This window comes from Xiphias gladius, chromosome 16 (genome assembly GCF_016859285.1).
Source record: "Xiphias gladius isolate SHS-SW01 ecotype Sanya breed wild chromosome 16, ASM1685928v1, whole genome shotgun sequence".
Lineage (NCBI taxonomy): Eukaryota > Metazoa > Chordata > Actinopteri > Istiophoriformes > Xiphiidae > Xiphias > Xiphias gladius.
The window spans coordinates 13,514,480-13,536,322 of NC_053415.1; the positions used below are offsets into that span (position 1 = coordinate 13,514,480).

The window sequence follows — 21,843 nt, forward strand, 5'->3', positions numbered from 1 at the left end:
TCTGGTTGACTTCTATTTTATGAGAACGGTCACTTTGCCAAACAGCTTGAGTAAAGGCTGCATAGGACCTCTATTCACTACATATTGTAATCAGAATGCAAATTTAATTTTGTGCATTTTCAAACAATGAAGATACCCTCACAAGCATTCAGCAAGTTAAGGTTTTATATTTCCCTTTTATATTTCCCTTTTTTTAGTTTTAATGCAAAGTTCAGAGTTTCCATCCTTCTTACTGCAAATGTAGGAGACAGTGAGATGGAACATTGGTTGGGATACGTACTTAAGATTGACTCACATTGACCTGCTCAAATAATTGATTTGTACTTTGATGTTTATTTTTCTAAATCAATGTCTTGAAAAAATATTGAACCGTTTTTATGGGTTGGGCATGTCCTCGTGGGCTCTGGCCCTTTACTTTGATGAGGAAGAAGGAGCATGCAAGGGACTGTAATCATTTTTACATCATCTTGGGGCAGCACTGTATAATTAGAAAGGGTTGATTTCCTTGACCACAGCAGGGTTTGAAATTGCAGGCCTTGCCCCAACCAGGGTTTAGGAAAGTAACTGAAATAGCACTGGCGAGTTTCTGTCCTTGTGTCCCTCTGCGTTATATAGTATCGGTCAGATGGCAGTGCATTCACCATGACAAGCTGCAGCATATTCACCAGCACTTGGATGGCCGGCTTTTATGTGGCGCCTCTTGTTTTCAGAACCAACTACCAAAATTACAATTTTGCCATAATCTCTTTAGCATGGAATATCGCTGCAAGCTGTATCAGCCAAGACCTGCTTTGACTGCATCAAGTGAACAGTTTGCTGGCAGCTTTTACAGTAATCCCGATGTAGCATTTATTAAAATTATTATTATTATTGTAAAAAAAAGTGTTTTCCCTCCATAGGGGCATCAGTGTTGCACTGCAACAGTTATCATGCCCAACACAGAATCATGAGTTATATCTATCCTGTTATGAAATTTTAATTGTATTGGTTAAATTGTGTCAAGTGGTGCATGAGTGGAGAGCCAGTTCTGCTGTCACATGTTTTGGTGAGGAATAGTTTGACAAGGCAGAACGGTAGCATTTCAGAAGTGTTTTTATCTCCCAGTATATCAAATTCAGTCAACTCACAAAATCTTCCAATCCCACAAATAGGGGTAATATCATCTTCATTTTGTACAGATACTGTCACCACATCGTTGAAATGAATCTATGCCTTTATTCAAGAAATATTCAAGAGCTGCAGTAGAGAGATGACAGGAAGTAATGGGAGGGAGAGAAAAGAAGTGAGATGCAAAAAAGTCCCCGGCTGAAATGAATGGGGATGTTGTGGTTCATGGTCAGCGCCTTCACCTCCAACCCACCAAAGTGCCTGAAAATATATCATTGTTCATTTCTGATTAATTAATTCAGTAATAACTACCTTACCCTCACACCTTGGAGAAACACTTGGTATTGATGTAGGATCAGCATGTGAAGTACAAGGGTAGACTCTTGTCATGAGGTTTGTGTTGAATGCTTATCACAGAGAGAACTTGACTTAGACTCCCTGGATCCAATCTTCCACATCCGCATATCTAACCCACAATCAGACACACATACTTTCCTAAGGACCCTTAAAGTCCTTAGGGAAGTGTCCTAACCTTGGCTGAGTGACCTGAGGGCATTCAGAGGTGTCATGCAAACCTTTCCATTTCCTGTCTCTGGCATTCGTCTTTGTTTAGGAACCCTTTAAAACACAGGGCAGCCTTGTATCCCCTGTGGCGATGGAGGAGGCGTGGAGAAAATGGGTTTCTGTTTCTGATTAGCCCGACGGCCCAACAGCATTTCCCTGAGGAGAGGAGCAGGATGCTAATAGTAGCTTGCCTCTTGTAGTTCAGTCTTCAGTGATTTCTACAAACCTCTGGCTGCAGACAGGCGTCAGTGCTAATCTGCTGAGGTCTTCCCAAACAGCACAGTCCTAAAAAACAGAACCAAAGCTAATTGTCATTACTGTGGTTCGCCACATCTGCAGTTATGATTTAGCTGGGCCTGCTGACGTATGGTCTGTATTATTAGTTAGGTACTACATGTTATCTTGAGGTTGATAATTCATACATTTTAATTTGTGGCTATGATGAGTGGGCAACTTTGATGCCACAGAATAGATTACTGTACTGTGCTGTTAGCCAGCTCCATGGCTAGAATGGTCTTTCCATGCAGGATTGGTTCTCAGTAAAGCAAAACCTGTTTTTTCCATCTAGGGCCTGGATACCATGAGCAAACTAGTAGCCAGGTACAGTCATTTGTAAGTCTTATGCTAAGTCATGTGTAGAGACTGTGGGGAACCATTTCTGTGAGAAGAACAAATAACTGTATCACAATGAGTGAGACAGACAAATTAAGGGAATAATTAGTCCTAGATGTTACTTTCATAGTAGTGCAGAAAACAGTGACACCATAAGTGAAATCTACTCGCTTGCAATATACCACAGCAGATTTCTCTTATTTCTGGACACCTGGGTTGTATTGTACACTATCGCGACCAGCTCAATAGGGTTTTCTGTTTTGAGGTTATTGTAGTTACACTGTGTGGTGTCTTTACATGAGATTTGATGCCTGTACTCTCCTCAATTTACCATAAACCTCGTGTTGCAGAACTTCTGCTGGTTTAGCAGGTTAACGTACTCAGGAGAAATGAGAGTCTCCCACAGGTGAGGTTTTCTACTTTAAGCTGTAGCCTTGCAAGCTTACTTTTATGCAGCTGTTAAAAAACTGTTATGAACCAAGCTGTGAAATGAAAACAGCTTTTTCTCGTGGTATCTCAAGCTGCTCAGTATTGGTTAAAATAGGTTGGACTTAATTCAGATTTGTTCAGCCACTTTTAAGTACTGCATTCTGAATACCAGAACACATCTGCTCACATTTCTTACCATTCACATTTTAAAACCAATGTTGATGACAAAATGTGTAATGAACAGAGAGTTCAAAACATTCTCATTAAGTCCACACTTCTCACTGACATTGTGTCCTTTTCTTTGGCATTGTCCTGTGTCCTTTTTTGCTCATTATAATGGACTACTTTTGTCTGCCTCATTACTACAACATCACCAGAGTCTACCCCCAGCTACTGAAGTTTTATATGGCCTCTGGTCAGAGAAGCTCAACTGATGTAGTAGACAGTGAGTTTTGGGGCAACAAACAGTGACTGTCACCGGCTGTGTGTACTTACTCCACAGCAAGGTGAGCTGTGCAGCTGAGTAGCACACTTGTATACCCAAATTATTCTCATTTATTCTAATTCAGTACATTTCAAAATAAGCTTCATGTAAAATCTGTGTGAGGCCAGTTAATAGGGAGAGCATGTTTTCCAAGTTGGGATTGATTCACAACATCCTGCTGTAGCTCTGCAGGGAGCGATCAAAGGAATGGTATGGATAGATGTTAGTTGAACATAACTGACACTTCTCAAAATCACCTGTGAACGCTTGTGAATGGCAGGTTTGATAACAGATTTTTTTTCCCCCATAAAACACTTTTCAGGGAACAGCCAGCCAGTGTCGTTAGTGAATTACATGTCATCTTAAACTCAGTGGTTAATGACACAGCCTTATTTACTCCACTACCTGAATGTCCTTCTCATGTGCCCCAGTGGCATGAGAAATGCTAACTGGCCCACGACCCTGGGTTTAAATACATATTATGTGACGCTGTGTTTTCCAGGATCCAGGTCTTTTCTGCTTTTTCCCACTCTTACCAGTTATTCTTGTTTGTGTTCCTAGCAACCTATTAAGGGACATATCTCTAACATTCTTTTCTGGCATGGCATTCTGTAATGTCTGGCTGATTTTCGTGAACACCAGTAAACTTGTTCTTAACATCCCCAAGTTGTTGCAGTAATACATTCACAGGTACTTGTATCCCTAGTCTGAGTATGGTGTTTGCAACCTTAAAGATAATCTTGTCAGCATGCCAGCCCGCAACATGTGGGTGGTCAGAAACCTTTTTGATAGGACGCTTTGCAAGGAATTTGTAATTCTGGTAAACATACTTAAGCTAGTTCACGTGGGACAAATTTATTATGGGATACAGAGTATAAACTGAGTTGATATTTGGCATCTGTTAAGCCTCTCATCACACAAACCTCAGCAAAGTGCAGATTGAAGAGTGATGCCAGTAAAGTTTCCCTTAGGGAAAGAAACAGAGCCTTCAGGTGAATGCTGGGATAGAGGTGTGGGTGATCAAATAACGTGTACAAACTTGGCAGTGAACCAGCAGCTAGAGTAAGAGCACACAAGTAGACAATTTGACAGCTTAAATGAACTGTTTCATCGCAAACGGTGCATTGGATACTGTATGTTACTGTATTGAGATTAATATTTCGTGTCAGTTTAGTATTCTAATTCAAGTTGTCAAAACTGACTTGCTCACAACATTTGAGTCATGGAAACCGTAGATGCGTGTTCAATATTTTAGTTTTATTGTTCGAATTAATACAGGAAATGTCAATAAGAAACCACTTAACTGAATGCTGAAATCCACCAATAGCCCTGCTGGGTTCGTACCAGATAACTATATCTGTTGTATATATACTCAAAAGTGCCACCCTGTCAGAACCAAGCTGCTTTCTGAAGCGAAATAAAACATTACCATGGTTTCCTCTGGGGTTGTACATTCCTGGCATTCAGGCTCAGGGTGGTAGTAAAATAAAATGATTTAGTACATTGTTTCAGTTGGGTCAGCTTCAAGGTCTGTTTGGACATCTTTATATATACAAAGACTAAAACATAAGGCTTTTTCAAGTTATGGTTTCTGTATTAAATAAGATTCTTAATAATAAGTATTATAAAGTAAAAAAATGTCTCATGTAAAAAGGGAGTTTATTTAATGTAAATCCTCACTCTGATTACAACAAAAGTTGCTTCTAGCACACAGGCTCAGACAGTGTGGGCTACCTGCCCAGGGTGATACAGCAAACAGAGATGAAGCAAAAAAGTCACTAGTTTATTATCCAGCAAGCTAATGATCCAGTTATTTTTCTCAAGAGTTAGTTATCCCAAACCACAGTTAATAGGTGGGTGAACAATGTATATACATTAGTCAGGTGGCCAGAAATATGACTCCAGGTCAATGTGTAAGGAAGTAATTATTAACAGGTTTAGCTATAATGGCATGATTTGACAATATTGGACAAAACATTATATTGTCTACTTAACCCATGTTTCTTTGAGTTTGTTTTGTTGTCTAGGGGGCAAAATTTGCTTTTTGCAGTTTTCAAGTTTGTTTCTAGTCACTCAGCCACATAGGGGATTTGAAAATCATGTGGGTGACTATGGTGACACAGTCTCCATATGTAGCCCTGCGTGTTGCACAAATCCTCTCACAATTCTCTAATTCTGCCTTCAGTTAATTCATCTTGAGAAATGAACAAAGGCAGGAGAAATGTGTTTCAGACATATTAACTAAGAAATGAACTGGAAAATGCAAAAAAAAAAAAGCTGATCATACAACTACTTTTTGAATATTTTTGATTGTTAAATTAACAGTTTAGAGCCCCAAGAATCATATATATTCAGCATTGTGTAAACAGTGCTGATTAGTGTGCAGTATATTCATATAACACACGTTAGTGCTTTGTTAAATAATTCTCAGAGTTTTAAAAACTTTGTCATAAAATAACACTTTGGTGTAAGAGGGTCTAAAAGTCCAAAGAGCTTTACTTCCTTCAGCCCTGAAAACCATGCTCTCAATGAAGACTTAAAAAGCACCAGCACAGTATAGGAGAAAGATATACCTACATTAGTGTAGGTTTTTTTGTGCTGCTGAAGGTCAGCGCATAACTGAATAGGTAATAAAATTTAAGGACTCTAGATCCCAGATGTCAGTAGATGAGATAACATCAAAGCCGTTTGTACCATCTGTAACAACTTTGTGATTCTCCTCAACAGGTGATGTTCACAGTCACAGTGCCCAAAGAAGATTCCCACATGACGGAAACCCCCAGCCCCAGGGGCCTGGCAGCGGTCACCCTAATGTACAGGATGATGTTTTCAGGCTAAGTCTTGCCAAGGGAGTGTCCATGTCTCTCCCCTCATCACCACTCCTGCCACGACAGACCTACATGATGCCCTTACGCCCCAGCAAGAGATCACCAGGTACAGGACCAGCTAAATGTGCTGCAAGCATTTGGGTTATTGCAATTCTTTTGTACACTATTTCAGTCCCATGATGGGAGCTTCATTTGTCTCCATGAGTTACCTGTAAAAGTGATCACTCCTGTCTGCCTTCAGGGGCTTCTTTACAATTGTTGAACATCTGACAGCACTCCAGGAATGATAGTTCCTCTCAGCCTTATAACACTGCTACTGCAGCTTTTGACTTACTCCTCTCTGAAACATGTCAAACTATTCTGAGTAATTCTTACTCTCGGAAAAAAACAAAAGCCAAAGGGAAGACAGACTGATAGGTAATAATGGTAGCTGGATCATTCTGGATCCCACCGGTTAGACTGTGAGATCGGCCTGCTTACAGAGATTTGTTTTTGTCACTTCATCCCCGTATTTGATCACCTTGTGTCAAAGTACAGGGCTCTAAAACTGCACCGTGTGTTTACACTTTACTGGCTCGTAATGGGTGAGTGTTTACACTGGATCTAATTTTAAGTCCTCCCTGGCTCGTTCTGTCCACTCTGTTGAGAACACGCTTGTCAGCAGCTGTAGAGTGCTTCAAAGCGGGGGATACCTTTGTAGCTGAACTTGTTTCAACCTGAGTCTTTGTATTCTGGAGTCTTGGCAAAGAGGAGAGAAATCCTTTAAGTGGTCAGTGTGGCCCAACTCACATGTGGCACTCATCTGTGGGCTATCAAGCCTTTGTTTAGAGTGGTTACAGCTTTGATCTGTTTGGTGTAAAAATGAGTTGATGGAAGGTGGATGGTATGGTTTGATCCTTACGCAAACTGTTCAACTCCAGTTTTAAAATGTAGGTTTAAGTTGTTTTGTTTCACTTCAATTGATTTTAGTTTTTTTTTTTTAATGACTTTTCTACTATGGGGGCCTGTGCTCTAATTCCAGCTACAGTTATTGTGTTTGCTTCAGCATTTTCCTTCCTCAAACCTGATTTTTTTATGCACCATTTGCACAATTCCCCTCACGTAATTCAAAGCCTAATATTTGACTTGCTGGGCTGAAATTGTGATGGAGTGCATTATGCAAATGTTCAGTGGAAACCGCATATGTAATTGCACGTGTGCTTACTCTCTAGTTTATGAAAAAAACAAATACAGTTTATTTATAACTAAGTAGAGTTTCATTTGCTCAGCCCCCAATCTACTTAAAACACATCTATTCAACTGACATAGGTGATACATGATTTGCGATGACTGTTTGAAATCTGTCAGAGGGCGCCGATGAAATGTACATTTACAGACATGAAGGGTGCGACAGAGGGGGAGAGAGAGATGAGGAGAGAGAAGAGGTTGGGTTTGTGAAGGTGAAAAGGGCTCTGGAGACAGGGAAAGGGGAGCACACATTAAAGGCATATTCCCTTGTGGCGTGCTCTGAGGCATGGAAAATGGGGGAAAAAATGGACTGACAAAATGGGATGCTATGGAGGACAACCAAGGAGTGAGGGCTGGGGGGAGGGTCTGGAGGCTCTCTTCCACTGTCCTCACAGGTAACTGTGAAAACCCGCAGGGGGAGAGTTCACACCTCCAGTTAATAAACACATACTGTAGGAAATATCTCAGCTCTGCGATGAAAACAAGATGGGTCATGGTGCGTTTTCTCTTTCTCAATCTTGCTGAGCGATAGAGGTGACATTGTGTTATACTCAATTTAAGACTCATCTCTTGTTGAAATAAGCCTCTACCAAAAATGGGTAGAATAGAGACAGCCCTGTGGATTATTATCATTATGCAGACTTTCTGTTACAAACCAAATTGTCAATGAGTAGTTAATTTTCTGTCACCTCGTTTTTTTTAGAGGGAAAACTGGAGTACTTGGCACAATTTCGAACACAATCATGAATGATGTGGTTAAGAAACACTTTTGTTCTTAAGCATGCCAGTATTATGAAGATGCAAGTTTGCTGGTGTTCTAGGATAAATAATACATGTATTGTGAAAATGTGTAAGTGCTATAATTTGATCTCTGCACCTACTTAGGAGAGCTTGAAAGGTATTCTTACTCAGTAAAGATTGGCCAGCAGATGGTGGCATCATGAACAGATGTGGAGACCATGGACTTTCCAACAGAAGAAAGATGTTTTGGAAATGTATGGTGACATGGGAGTTGATAAAAGATACAGGACTTAGAAGCACTTCTACAAGCAATGCATCCGGCCGTAGGCTATAATCACATCTATATAAATTATAAAAAGTGCAGTAGAAATTTGAAATTTTTGGGTGACTTTTGTTTAATTTTTATGAATAATATTCCAAATAGCATACTGGATATTATTATTATGTCTGGTATATGTAATGGTTGCATGGTTTACTTGTTATTGGTGATCAGTCTATCTTACCAGTAGACTGCTCTGTCAGACCTCCTTCATCATATGAACTTCTTGCGTGTGCTGTCTTGTGAAAACCATGTCTCTCCAAAACATCAGCTTTTTATGAGCTAAAAAAACCCCAAACTTTCAGCTTAGAGCTAATGTATTTTAAAAATCATTCAATTGATTTTAAAATGGTTTCTTTAGTTTGATAAGTAAATAGAATTGTATCAACCTATAAAGGAAAACATAATCATTCAGTTTTACCGAAAAATTAAAAATGACCTAATTTGGAGATACATGGTTTTCACTGGTCAGCGATGGGAGTGATTAGAAAATCAGCTATTAGGTAATGCAGTGCTTAAAGGATATGTTTGGGGTAAACATACAATATCTTCAGTTCTTATTATATATCACCGTTGCCATTGCACAGAGAGCTTGAGAATCATGCCTGCATTTTACTGAAATTTAAATTAGGATTTATTAAGTAAGGTGCCTATGTTCTAATTTATACAAAGAATTTTTTGACGTCTAAGTCAAAGTTTAAAAATATTTCCTAAAACATTTCCTAAAACTCCTATATCAACTACGCATGTTAACTAGTTTAGTTATTTACTTAAGTTAGACTACCCTTATTTATTAATACATATAGTACATCCATCGGTGCATTCTTTCACATATCACATTTGTTCTCCTTCACATCCAGCCATCACTGATGTCTCTGAGGGGAAGTGATTTTGCAGATTCAGAAAGCATTTTGTGGCTTGGCTTCATTTCCTGACACTTTGGATAATCTATCGCAGTTTGGAAGGCCCCAACCTAGTCGTTGTTCTCTTCATGAAAAACTTCACAGGGGCAACAGAGAAACACTGAGTTAATTAGGAGTGTGATGGATGCCTGAGCCGCAAAGTCCCGGTGGCGTTGACTGCCACAGCTTTGATCAGCTAAGCCCAAAGCTTAACCATGAAACACAGCACCCTGACATGTGTTGAACAGCACCCAGATTTTGCGGTCTTAATAGTTTACAGGCCCTCTAAAGGCCCAGGGAGGGACATTTACAGCAAGAATGCTGCCTGAATGGACCCATCTTGCTCCAAACAAGTGCAGGTCAAAGATCAGGTATTGAGAAAACCTCAGGGCCCTCATTCTGAAGCTGATAGAATAAAGGTGATGATGCAGTAAATGTGTTTTTCAGCCTTCTATAAGCCATTAAAACTGATAGAACGTAATGGTTCCACAGTCTCCTGGGTATCTCCACAGTGACCTCCACTGGTTGCAAAAGGTTACTGTGCTGTTGTGGGATTGAAAGGATCTGTTGTCCTTTAGGTTGCTCTGCTAAGTGACTGCAAGTATGTAAATATGACCTATTTAACACTATTGTTGACTATGCAATTTAAATAAGCCCACCTCTCCTTCATTATAGACTTTTGTACAACCACACTGCATCCCTGGAATATAAGCTCTACATCCGTTTTCAGATGTAGTAGAATATCACATATTAGTAAAAGTGAATTTCCACAGAGGTTGGACAATGGTAGATACAGAGGTGATACTAATGTTGCTGAATTACTGAATGTATAGTAGATGTGTGACCTTTCTAGTCCCACGAGAAAAACAGTGAGCCGCATGCTTTGCCTCTGTGTCAGCCTGCAAGGGATCATAAAACAGCAGTTCATATTGATTTATTGCTGTCATCAGCAGTGTATCATTTTAATTGGTATATATGCAATGAGGCCACGGGGGGGGGGGCGGTCTCTGGCAGGCTGTTGTGTTTGATGAAACGAGTGAAGTGATTTTTGCTTTGATGGGAGCTTTGGCCCTTCAGTGGTTCAGAGGCTGATTCACTTATCAATCAGCCAAGCCGGTCTGCAAATCACCATCAGAGAGGACAGTTCACTATTCTGTCATGATCTTTCTATCAGAGGGTCAGGAAAGACTTGAAGAAATTTTTTGTCTGTCATCTAGTCAGGGCGGTGACCTTGCTGATACTCTTGAATATGGCGAAACCCTGCTGTGTTTGGACACTTACACCCAATAGGCTAACCAGAAAAAAATCTCAGCAGGACCCCACAGCTTTTTGCTTGCCAGATTTAGTTCTTTGTTTGTGTGTTTAAGGCGATCAAGTGACAATTTTCACGGACAGTGGTCTGATGCTTTGACTTCTTTGCTGCCTACGTCCTCCGTATCTCTGTTTTGTGGCAGCAACTCCACTGTTCACTCTGAGCACATAAAAAGCTAGACGTGAGTGGTGGTCAGCTGTTTAAGCCACTGTACAATCTGTGCAGTGTGTTTTTGTTGAGGTTATTAAGCACCTTAGCAATTTAATAAAATGTCTGTGTTCTTTGGGATTTTTTTTTTTTGGAGTAAAGGTTCCTGATAGCTTTGGAGGATATTAACAAACAGAACACATAAAACAGCACAGAAAGTTAAATGGTAAAACACTTGAAGATTTCTTTATGGATTTCAGTTTTTTCATTAAGCCTAATAGTTAGAGAGCTGTCATTAACAGCATTTGCAGGTTCAAAGATGGTGTGATTGCTTTAACTAAAACCACCTCTGGTAATTGAAAATTATGTCATGAGATTCAAAATGATCTAAATACTTATAACTTTAACTAATTTTCCACAATCAATTTATACACTTCTCTGACAAATAATGTCAGAGGAAACATGAACACAGTGTTCATCCACTACCATTCTTCATGTTCTTCTACATGGCCAGATAAGCGCAGTTTATTTTGTAGTTCTGTCAAGAGGATAGAAACTCATTTCAAAGGCAGTTGTAGCCCCTTTGAGGTGAGTTCTCCTGAAGTCACCTCTGGGGTATTGACAGCAACCAGACAGCCCTGGGAGAATATTGATGCCTTGCAGAGAGTTGAGCTGTAAAAGACTTTGTGATGCTGCAGGGAGTCTTTGAAAGGTTCCTCTGATGGGCACCCAGTGAACAGTACTATCCAGTTCTCCACTTCACTGCACTTCACTACACTACAGCTTTGGCTCCTTTTCACATGCAGTCCCCCTTTTTCATCTGCACTGGGATCCCAGTCCTACTACGTCAGAAACCAATACCAAATAAACTGTAATTGCTTCTTTAGTCAGTCAGTAGACTCGAATGCTCATATAGCATAAATCATAGCTCATAGCATTCATAAATTCTTAAAGGAAAGGAAAAATCTTTTGACCATGTGCATATTGGAGACTTATACTAAATAAATACCAGTTTGTGAAAGCATGTGTGAGATAAGTCATGACTATTAAACATGTGGTGTTAAAAAGATTACCAGTCTCTCATTGTGGTACGGTGCAGAAAGTGCAGTAACCAGAGAGAGGATAATGGCAACATGTCAGGCTGAGAATAGGGAATGAATCATAAATGAGCATCCATGTGTTAAGTTCATAATGAACTATGTCTGTAAACTTTCTCAACTATTCTGCAACCACAATGGTGAAAAGAATAAAAGCTTTACAGCTACTAATAACACCAAGCATGTCTCATGCTCTCCATGGGAAATTCAGTAAATAACACTGGTTTGTCATGCAGCACTCTGAATACCAATCTCATCTATCATTTTTTGCCGGAATATATTATTATTCACTTTTGAGTTGAAGAATGACATTTCGGAACATGAAGAGGGCTGTTGTGAGACTGCTTTCATTCCCCTTTGCTGCACAAAGAGGACACACTGTCTCATTGATAAGTGGAAATGTGAAGTGTGTCAGAGTCCATCTTGAAGAATGCTGGGAAAACTCCTTGATCACTTTGTAATCATGAACAATCCTCTCTTTCATTTGAATTTACTGGATATAACAGTTGTTGGTCATAGGTATTCGACTGTTTGGTATGTGTATGTGTGTGTGCATGTGCTTGCTGATTGGTGGCTCGCTGGTCATGGATTCCCGAGTCTTACGGTGAATGCCGGTGAGTAAAGATTCTTCTGCAGTCACAGCTCATTTGGCAACTTTACCCTAGAGGTACCCTTTTCTCTCTTTTTTTTTCTTCCTTAACCCTCCCCCTGTACCTTCTGTTTGCTTGCTTTCCTCCCATTTATTTACCATGTGTATTTACATAGATACATATTTACACGTATATTTACTGTACACTGAAGGTGAGCAGCTAATTTTGCAACCACAGTAATATAGTGAGTAAGCAGGTAGTGCTAGATGTGTAATTAAGGAGACATTTCTGTTGCAAGCTGGCTTAATTCAGCGTCACTTAATTTCCCTGTGTTGGTATTTGTAGATAGTCCATGTGTTGCAGTAACACATAATAAGTTTAACCCTTAACTAGTTTAACCCTTTTTGTTGAAGCTATTTCATCATTTTGGAGCAGTACAAGTGTGTTAGAGGAGTTAGAGACACATTTTAGTTGACTCAAACAAGGATGCAGCTTGAGATCTTTCAAGTCCACCTAGCCAATAGAAAGCTGTCTAGCAGATAGATACTGCAACTTGACTGATACTGGGGTTTTGAGGGTGACAAGACCTATTTTAGTGTAAAGCAATCAATTAATGTATCAGCTGATATTTCTCTTTTATGTAAGCATCCATCAATATTGTTCATTGGGTTTTTACAACATTTCGTATTGAGGCAGGATATTTTCCAACTAGTAACCTTGTATAGTAACAATAACTCTCAGTAGAAATACAAATACAACTAAATACATACATATTAAACATAAATTGAGAAAATTAATCAATTGCTATTTAAATAAAAGTAATATCAACCTGCACTATAGGAACATCAGTCTTTTCTATGTTGTTATTTTTTGGTGTTGCTACCCAAAAGCTACTCCCTACCACACCAGTCTCTTTCTATCTCTCCCCCTTTCAAGCTCAACATACTCTTTCGAATCTGTCTGCTAGCTTTTTCTTTGCTCTAATGAGCTCTTGGCTGCTTTTTTTTTTTTTTTTGAGGATTTCAGAATGAGATATTTCTCATTTGTCCTCTCTGCGTGGGGCATGTTCAGAATACTGAGACTTAATGCATTTTGAAGTGTCACATCTGGCCCTGAGATAGGATGTGGAGATGTCAGAGTTAGGTGATGTCTCTATCTAGAAAATCCTCACATTCCTCCTTCTCCATGGTTCAATAAAGTCTAAAATAAAGTTGGTGATGATTGTCTTACATTTATTACTGGTAATTGTGTACTAATTAATGTGCATATGAATGGATTAAATTCTGGATTTTGCATCCAAGGTGTGACGAGACTGAGAGCAAATCTCATTTCTGCGTCTCTCTCATTGTCCTTCAAGGGTCATATGTCTGACACTTGCATGTCTGTGACCTTTTCATGCTTGTTATAGACTGCAATTTCTTATTCTTCTGTGCCTCCATCTAGAAGGGGCGAGCGGTAATGGCACCCTGTTAAATCTTAAAATGAGATTCTGAATGGAAAAGAAACTTCACTGTGCTTTGTCTGATGCTCAGACATCAGAGCCCTGCTGAAAGACCTTTTGTCCTTTTCCCTGTATTATCAGCCCTTAGATGTTACCTAAAGGTACCCCTGATAGCCAGCCACATGTTTATTTCATGTGTGGATCCTGTGTTTCTCTTGGATCTTTGTGTAAACTGAATCTGAACTTAAACATATGGTTTACATTACTCAAACTATGCCCACTGTTGTTTTTAGGTGAAATACAGTAAAATGAACATATTAGGCAGTTTGCATTTGGTCAAAGATATTTACCTGAACTAAGTGTGTCTCATACACTTTGTCTTTGTAGTCCCCTTTTAATTGGAGCCGTGTGACTCCTGGGTAATAGGTTGTGGCTGACCATCCGGAGATGAATGGGGGTTTTCAGGACAGACTCTTTGGCTTTGTCTGCCAAATAACATGCTGACTTGGATTGCTTTTGTAGATGCTTCACTGGATCAGTCCCCTTCACTCTTAGACCCATCTGTCTACACAAATCAAATGGTCTTACATGTGTTGGAAATCCAATCCTTAGATTATAGTGGTTTTGAAAGACATCATCACAACATACTACAACAACTGCTTCCAGCTCGAGAGAGACAATAGCATTTTGCTTTGGGCTTTTACTGTGAGTTCCTTGACTGGGTTTATGTCATGGCTCCTGCTAACAAGCAAGAGAACACAGTGTTTAAAGAGGCATAAGCTCTTTTCGGGTTTGAAAAGCACAGTTCCTCACTATGCATTTCAAGTTGCATATCCATAGATGGCACTGTGCATCAAGCTGACGTTTATTGCACTTCCAGATCATTTCCACTCACGTGGCTGCTGCTGTAACCCCCCCCCCAATAACCCACATTTCCAGTATTATTATCTGAGGCTAAGATGGCAGCTGTGGTTTAAGAAATTGTTCAATCTGATTGAGAGGACATTTTTTTGTTTTGAGGTGGGAGTGACTGGTGTTGGATGTGGTAACAGGAAACGGCTATCTCTGCTCTCCCATCCAATCTTCATCTTATGACTAGGGTTACACATACAGTCATCTGATAACAGGAGTCTGGAGGAGGAGGAGGAGGAGGAGGAGTTTTGGATTGGGTTACAGTAGGTCAAGGCTGGAGTAGCATGGAGGAGGGTTGCCAGGGGAGGCATGCTGTTGCCATTCTCCATGGATTTATGGATCTAAATTATACAGTCACCTATTTTCAGATTATTTTCTGCATCTTTAGTTTTGCTCTTGAATTTGGACTCTGGAATGTTTTTCCTTTTTACCCAGGAAAATGTGGGCTAGAAATAGAGGACGGGAAATATGCACAGCTAGTTGCTCAGGATATGTTTGTTTCATGGCTTAGTATTTAGTCTGGTGTCTTTGCTGGATCTCCTGCAAGTATAAACAATTATATTGCCACTCTCAGGAAAAAGTTAGTAGGCCTCTGCAATGAGTCAAATAAGCAACCTTTTTTTTTTGTCTCTTCAGGGTAGATTAAAAGGCAGTTTTTGCAGGATACGTTGTAGACAACGGGCAAATCTTGTTTCGCACACAAACATGGAAATTATGCAAAAGGAGCTGTGTCCTCTAGTGGGGTGACTATGTCAGTGATTTATCGTAAAGTTCAGCACACTGAGCAAGCAGTCTGTGTGGTGCTGTGGGATTTTCTAATTTTGTCTTGGTGTGAGCAGAGAGAACAGAGCGGCCAGCTAACCTCAACTCCTCATTAAACACAAAGACAGTCTTTAGAGAGCTGTAACACTGTCCCAGATACATCATCTGACTTGCACCAGGACACCTGGACCTTAATCTATCCACACGTAGCCTTGCAACAATAAGAAGGTATACTTTCAAGAATGTGCTTATAGATCAAGATGCAGAAAAGTCTTTGTCTGTTAGTGCTGATCCACAACGGTGCGCTCGTTTTTTAAAGTTCACTAAGAGGCTAATTGTTGTGGTTTCCTGCTGTAGTTTACATTCCCAGAGCTGGCTAGCAGTGTTATACTGGGAGTCTCCAGCCATGCAGACAATATTCTCGGTTGTCAGACAGACCAGAGCTGCTATCAGTGCAGGGAGCTGTCTGAGAAAGTGTGTTTTTATGTGTGTGTGTGTGACTTTTATGTGAGCTACGGAGTGCGGCCAAGCCTGTCCAACTAAGGCACCACCGCCTCTCATCTCTAGTCCCATCTGGAACACGTTAATCCAGTGAGAACTCTGACTCTTTCGCTCTCTGGTTCTCTAATTCTCTCATCTTTTGCATTTCTTTTCCTCTCTGCCTGTCTGTCTGACTCTCACTCACTCTCTCTCAGGTCCAAGCAGGAAACCCAAATATGTGGAGAGTCCTCGCGTTCCTTCCGATGCTATCGTGTCAGCACTGAGGAAGGTGGCCGATAACAAGGATTCCTCACACAATGGTGAGTTTTGCTTTTAGTTATTTTTGTATGTTTCTGCTTTTGTTTTTGTAGACACTGGAGAAAGTTAGAATTAAGAACTGGTTTAAGAGTGAAAAATGTACATGTTCTTAGCTGGAGTCCACAACCTTGTCTTCACACGTGATTTGTCTTCATAGCTACATGTGTGTTGTGTGTGTTAGAGAATATTATAAGATGGATAGGCCTCTATAATTTAAGGGTAGCATCAAATTACTGCATGAGTGGTCCATGTATGTACCCATGAATTTGAGCAGTGTTCCTTGGCCCTTATACAAACAAACAATAGTGTCGTGTTTGTTTTACGTGTGTGTTTAGATTGCAGCAGAGTCAGTTTTCCACTGTGTGGGTATACATTGTTAGACCAAAGCATTGGATTTGTTTCATGGGAATGTAATGAGGACAAGACATTTAATTGCTCAGTAACTTTGCATGTATATCTGTGCTCTAGTGTTTCCACGTCTCTGTGAGGTGTGCCTTTAGTGTTATTGCTGACTATTCTCTCCTGTGTTGGGAGTTTTGTGTTAGTGTGTGTCGGGGTAATGTTCCATTAAGTGCTATGTTTTTATTTCCAGCGGAGCAGGATGGCTCAAATTCCTGCCATAAGCTTAAGCATAGTTGTAGGATGCGCTATCTTTTGCAAAAGGCAACACAGAAAGAGTGCCCGCTTGACTGTACACGGCTCACATATGTAGACAGTAGTAACCCAGCATAGCCCAGTCACTGTTGATGTTAGATACCAAGGCACGAGGGTGTGTCTGACATTCAGGTGGCACAGAGCAGTGTTTAGAGCGGGCTACTGGCAGATAGCACACACCAGATAAATGTTATCTCATGAAGGCTGGTGCACTGGCACTGTTAGTAGGCTAATTTTATCAGCTGTGCTCCCAGAGAAAAATGAAAAAAAAAAAGTTTTGAGATACCTTGTTTTTCTCCCAGTTTGCATATGGGAAGAATCTGCAGTTGGGAAAGTACTGGGTACAATGTTTTTGAGTATAAATGCAAATCTGCTGCAGGTTGCACAAACAAAACCCTTCTCCCCCTTCTTATCATACCTCTACGCTTCTCAAGTATGTGTTCTTCTCTTTATGTGTTGCCCTCATCTGCAGACCTGAGATCCTCATTGAAGCACATGTACATAAACATATATATGTACATTCACATGCCCGTGCTGTCTTTTATCTATCTTTCCTAAGCTTTCCGTCCTCCCTCTCCTTTGCTTTCCAGAAAAATAATGCCTAATGGGAGTGTATATAATGTAAACAGAATACTACTTCACAGAGGAGCTCTTGCCGTGGTTGTTTGAACCTTGTGCTCTCAGTGCTGCCTCTTTTCTAATTTGTTTCCAGGCTAAAATTACTTTAAAGGCGATGTGACAGACCGAGCTATCTCACAAGCACGTGACTGATCTACTGACCAAGCCTCAAAAGAATCTTTTTGCTACCACAAAATGAGAATCACGAAGTTACTTCAGTTTCAAACACGGGGAATACACAGAAATAGAGCTATTTCTTCTGGTCCTCTCCTGATGATGGAGAGAACAGTTACAGATTGGGTCAATTTATGACATATAAGAAATGACACTGCATATGACAGTAGTACCCAGCCCAAGTTAGGAGAAAAGAGACAAAAGTCTCTCCTTGTGCAGGCATTTGAGACATTTCAGTCTAATTCTAGTCTCTGGGAGTGATTTTATTGCCTGAAAAAATAACCTGTTTAAGCGTCAGATAGCTACTCACGTGTGGCCTTTATTGCTGCTGTGTACAGTTACTCAATAAATGTAAGCAGAGCAGATAAGCCAGGGGAAACTTTATACCTCCGTCGCACAGCCATAGTTAACAGGTAAAAGAAGTTTACTGCTGAGAATAGAGCATGAGCCAACTTATTCAACTAATTATGTACAATTAAATTCTGGACTAATGATGGCTAATTGTAATAGGCCAGCTGTAGTAGGATGAGGACCCATGAACAGCTGACAGGCTTTTGAGCACAGCTACACATGCTATGCCTCTCCTTCTTTTTCTCTCATATGGGCAAATTCACACATATAAGATTTGATATAGTCAGACATAGTGTCTGAGTTTGGCGGAGGCCTGTTGCATCAACTGGATTAACTTGTATTAATGTGCGTCACATGTTGCATGTCAGGAGGATGTATCTGGTCTTCTTTTGTCAATAAAGAGAGCATCTTTCTGCCTGTGTTGTCGCCTACTTTAGAGAGGGTAAACAATGCTTGTTTTTTTGCTAAGTGCTGAGACCGGACAAGATGGTTGTTTGACATTGCAGCTTTTGTAACAAAGTCAGCGTCAGCATGGAATGTTGATGCAGTGCTGGAAGAATCTGACTCGGAAAATCCATTGAAAGTTTTGCAGCATGAGAACTCTGTGACATTTAGGCCACAAATCAAGTGAGTTTTAGGAACTGTGAAGGGGCTTTTTGTTGTGGGAGTGCTGAACGATGCTTCTCTTGCATGTTAAAAACCATGCTTCACATCTATAGTCAGAGACAAATCTTGAATGCAATTGAATAAATGTCATTTTTAAGATTTTTTTTATTAATGCAGTGTGATTTTTGTTTGTGTTTCATTTAGCTTTCCTCAAATCTGATCAAAGCTTGCATGTGGACTTTGAATGTATTAATTTGTTCTTCTTTTGGGTCAGCTTTCCAGTGCTCTGTGTTGTTGACAACCACGAAAGGCTGTAGGCTAAGAAAGGAAATTTGTATCTGACCTACAGTAGAGTCGTCTCACATAGCTCTGTCTTTGAGGAAGGATAGAATTTCTTGTGCATGTGTGTGGAACAATAGACAAAATGAAAATACATTTTGTCTATGTGTCCACAAGCACATTAATGTTTGTTTGTATGTCTTTGTGTGCATGAATGTGTCTGCAACAGGCAAAAAACAGTCTTTCTGTCAAAAATTGTTGCAGCTGTGGTCTCAGGGCTCTGTTTCTGTCAATCAAGACTGAACTTCAGGTCCTGTCCTTTCCCATAATTGTCTCTCTTCTGCACCCCCAATGTTACTACTCCAGTGAGACCCAAGCCCAAACTCTTTACACCTGTTGATTTATATACTGATTATCTTGTTAATGCTGAAGTTATTCAACTTATATTGTTAAATTTCAGTGAATTGACACCACTTAAAACATCTGGTGTTGCTTTCTGAGCATTCATTGACAGTTCCCGCACAATGTCTGTTACAGCTTTTGGACACCATTTCGTCCTTTTTGCTCTTTGTTTTGGCACAACATGGATCCAGCCAGGGCATCATACAGGCCTCAACAGATGCAACCACATGCTGTCTCTAGGTGTGCGTGCTCTATGTGGCTATGTGTGAACTGGGTGAATGTGGTCTGCTCTCTTTCTTAATTCCTGATGGAAAACATCTAATCAAAGAGTAGTAACCTGATGCACAATCTCACAGCCACAGCTTGGGTCCTGACAGGCTGCGTGCAAGGAATGTTTTTGCAAGTGCAGGAAACCATGGTGTCACTTGTGACGTCTTGTAACATATTTTGAATTGACCGTTCATAAGATGATGGAGTTACTATCAAATTATTTATAAGAAATGGAGACAGAGAGATGTGAGCAGATTTTTTTTTTTTTTTCAACTAAAGAATGAACCCGGTGGGTCAATTCTACATAAAGCAAATATAAGTATTAATAAACTGGCTGTATTTATATCATTTATAAAGTCTCAAGCCCAGTTGTATAATCAAGGCCCATTGTTGCCAGTTTGTAAAACATATAATGATATTTTGGCAGCCTTCATCCACCATCTCCCCTGAAGGAAAGCAGTAACTTTGTGGCAGCAGAGATGAATGAGCTTAGATTTCTTTTTGGCTGTAACAGAGTGGTAGTTCTATCCTTTTGTATGGAAAATCAGGTTTATTGTTGATTCCCTGTTTTCATCAACAGCCAAAGGATGAAACTTCATTTATTTATTCATTTATGATGATGCTTCATTAATCTGTGCTGCTCATCTGTACTGGATCCTTATAGCACATTCACTTTGCCCCTCAGCGCTGAATCACTGTATAAGGAAGCTTTAGTTCTGTTGGTCAAATAGTTAATGAAATGCCATCCGTATCTACTATTGGATCAACAATAACACCTGCTACCTTATGGTGTCAAGCTGAGATGTCAGTCAAACTAGGATTATTATCACCTTGCCATCCCCCGCCCCCAAAACCTAATTTTACTTCTGTATCTGAGATTCTGCATTGGAGATTCTGTCTAACCCCAATTTGCTGTAATGTCTCATTTGACACTCCATCTGTGCTCACAGCAAAGGGGATTTGCGGTTCTAACATTGGAATGTGCAATAAGCAATCAACGTGCTTCAGGGGAGCACGTCACCTAGTACCTCTGAACTTAAATGGGGAAGCAGGATGCATGTTCTCATCGAGGGTTCATTAAACAGCCTCCACTGTTGTGGTAATGAAACTCCAGCTGCTAATGAGCACCGGCTGGATTGTTTTCTCGGCAGGGAGAGAGCCCAGACAACTCTGTGGAGCCTGTCCGTTCATGGTGCTCCCCCTCCTACTCCATCCTTCTCTTGCTCCTCCTGCTTCCGTCTTCATTCTTCTATCGCTGCACCACACGGCTGCTATTTCACACCTGCTCATAAACTTCCTCAGGCGGCAGATAACGATGTTGTTTTGTTTTTGCCTACATTTGCTGTACAGTTACTGGAAAAACAAAGTGGTTCCAGATACATAACTAGTTTTTCCATATCTCCAGGATAGAGTTAGATAGACTAATCAGATACTTTAGAGCACAGGGAGCTAATTGTCATCAGGTAGTCATTTTACTTTATATCTGCCCTCCATCCTAATAAATGCAATCATTTTACCTTGTGTAGTGACAAAGCTGCTGCTGCCCTACTGCCACAGTTTCATTGTGCCTGCTGCAGAATCATAAATAATGTCAGATTCATAAAGTTGTGCCACGTGGCAGACAAGTAGAGAAACAGTGTTGCTTTCACAAATAAGTTCTAAAGTCACACGAAGTCCATTCGGACAGGAACAATAATTAAACTAGGTTAATCAAGATGAGAGGAGTTAATGAAAGCCATGACAATGGTCCTGATTGACTACAATCATTGTTTTGGGATAGTATTTCATCCAGTTTGAAATTAAAGGAGTTGGGTCATAATAGACAGAATTTTTCCAAGCCTGTTTTCCCTCTCATCAAACCATTTACATTTAGGGCCTTGGTAGAAAGCTTAGCTATAGCTCAACAGTCCATTTATCGACTTTCCTAAAAGCTTTTTGGTTTCTCTGTGCATAATTAGTAGTGTATATGTGTTGATACATGTGTGTGACCTGTGCCAGGTAAAAGAACCCACAGCAGACCTAACCGCGAGGGAAGACAGTAGGTCTGGCTTGTATTCAGCCCACGATCAGGTTATCTTGGAAGACAGGTAGACCACTTGCTGTCAGAAGTGGTCCCCTGCTGATAGCATTTTAAAACACTAAACCATAGCAGTCCTCTTTCATGCTTTCCTTTTGAGGAATGCATGACATCTTGAGAAACTGATAAACTCCACGCTG

General features: G+C 40.3%; 1 protein-coding gene across 2 annotated transcripts in view; it reads left to right on the forward strand.

Moving 5' to 3' along the window:
- tanc1b (tetratricopeptide repeat, ankyrin repeat and coiled-coil containing 1b) overlaps positions 1-21,843 on the forward strand; it is a 99,203-nt gene that overhangs the window by 26,123 nt on the left and 51,237 nt on the right. For both annotated transcript variants that reach the window (XM_040147848.1, XM_040147849.1), the window contains exons 3-4: positions 5,924-6,130; positions 16,170-16,274. In XM_040147848.1, the coding sequence (XP_040003782.1) occupies positions 5,924-6,130; positions 16,170-16,274 (312 nt within the window). The remainder of the gene's footprint in view (positions 1-5,923; positions 6,131-16,169; positions 16,275-21,843) is intronic.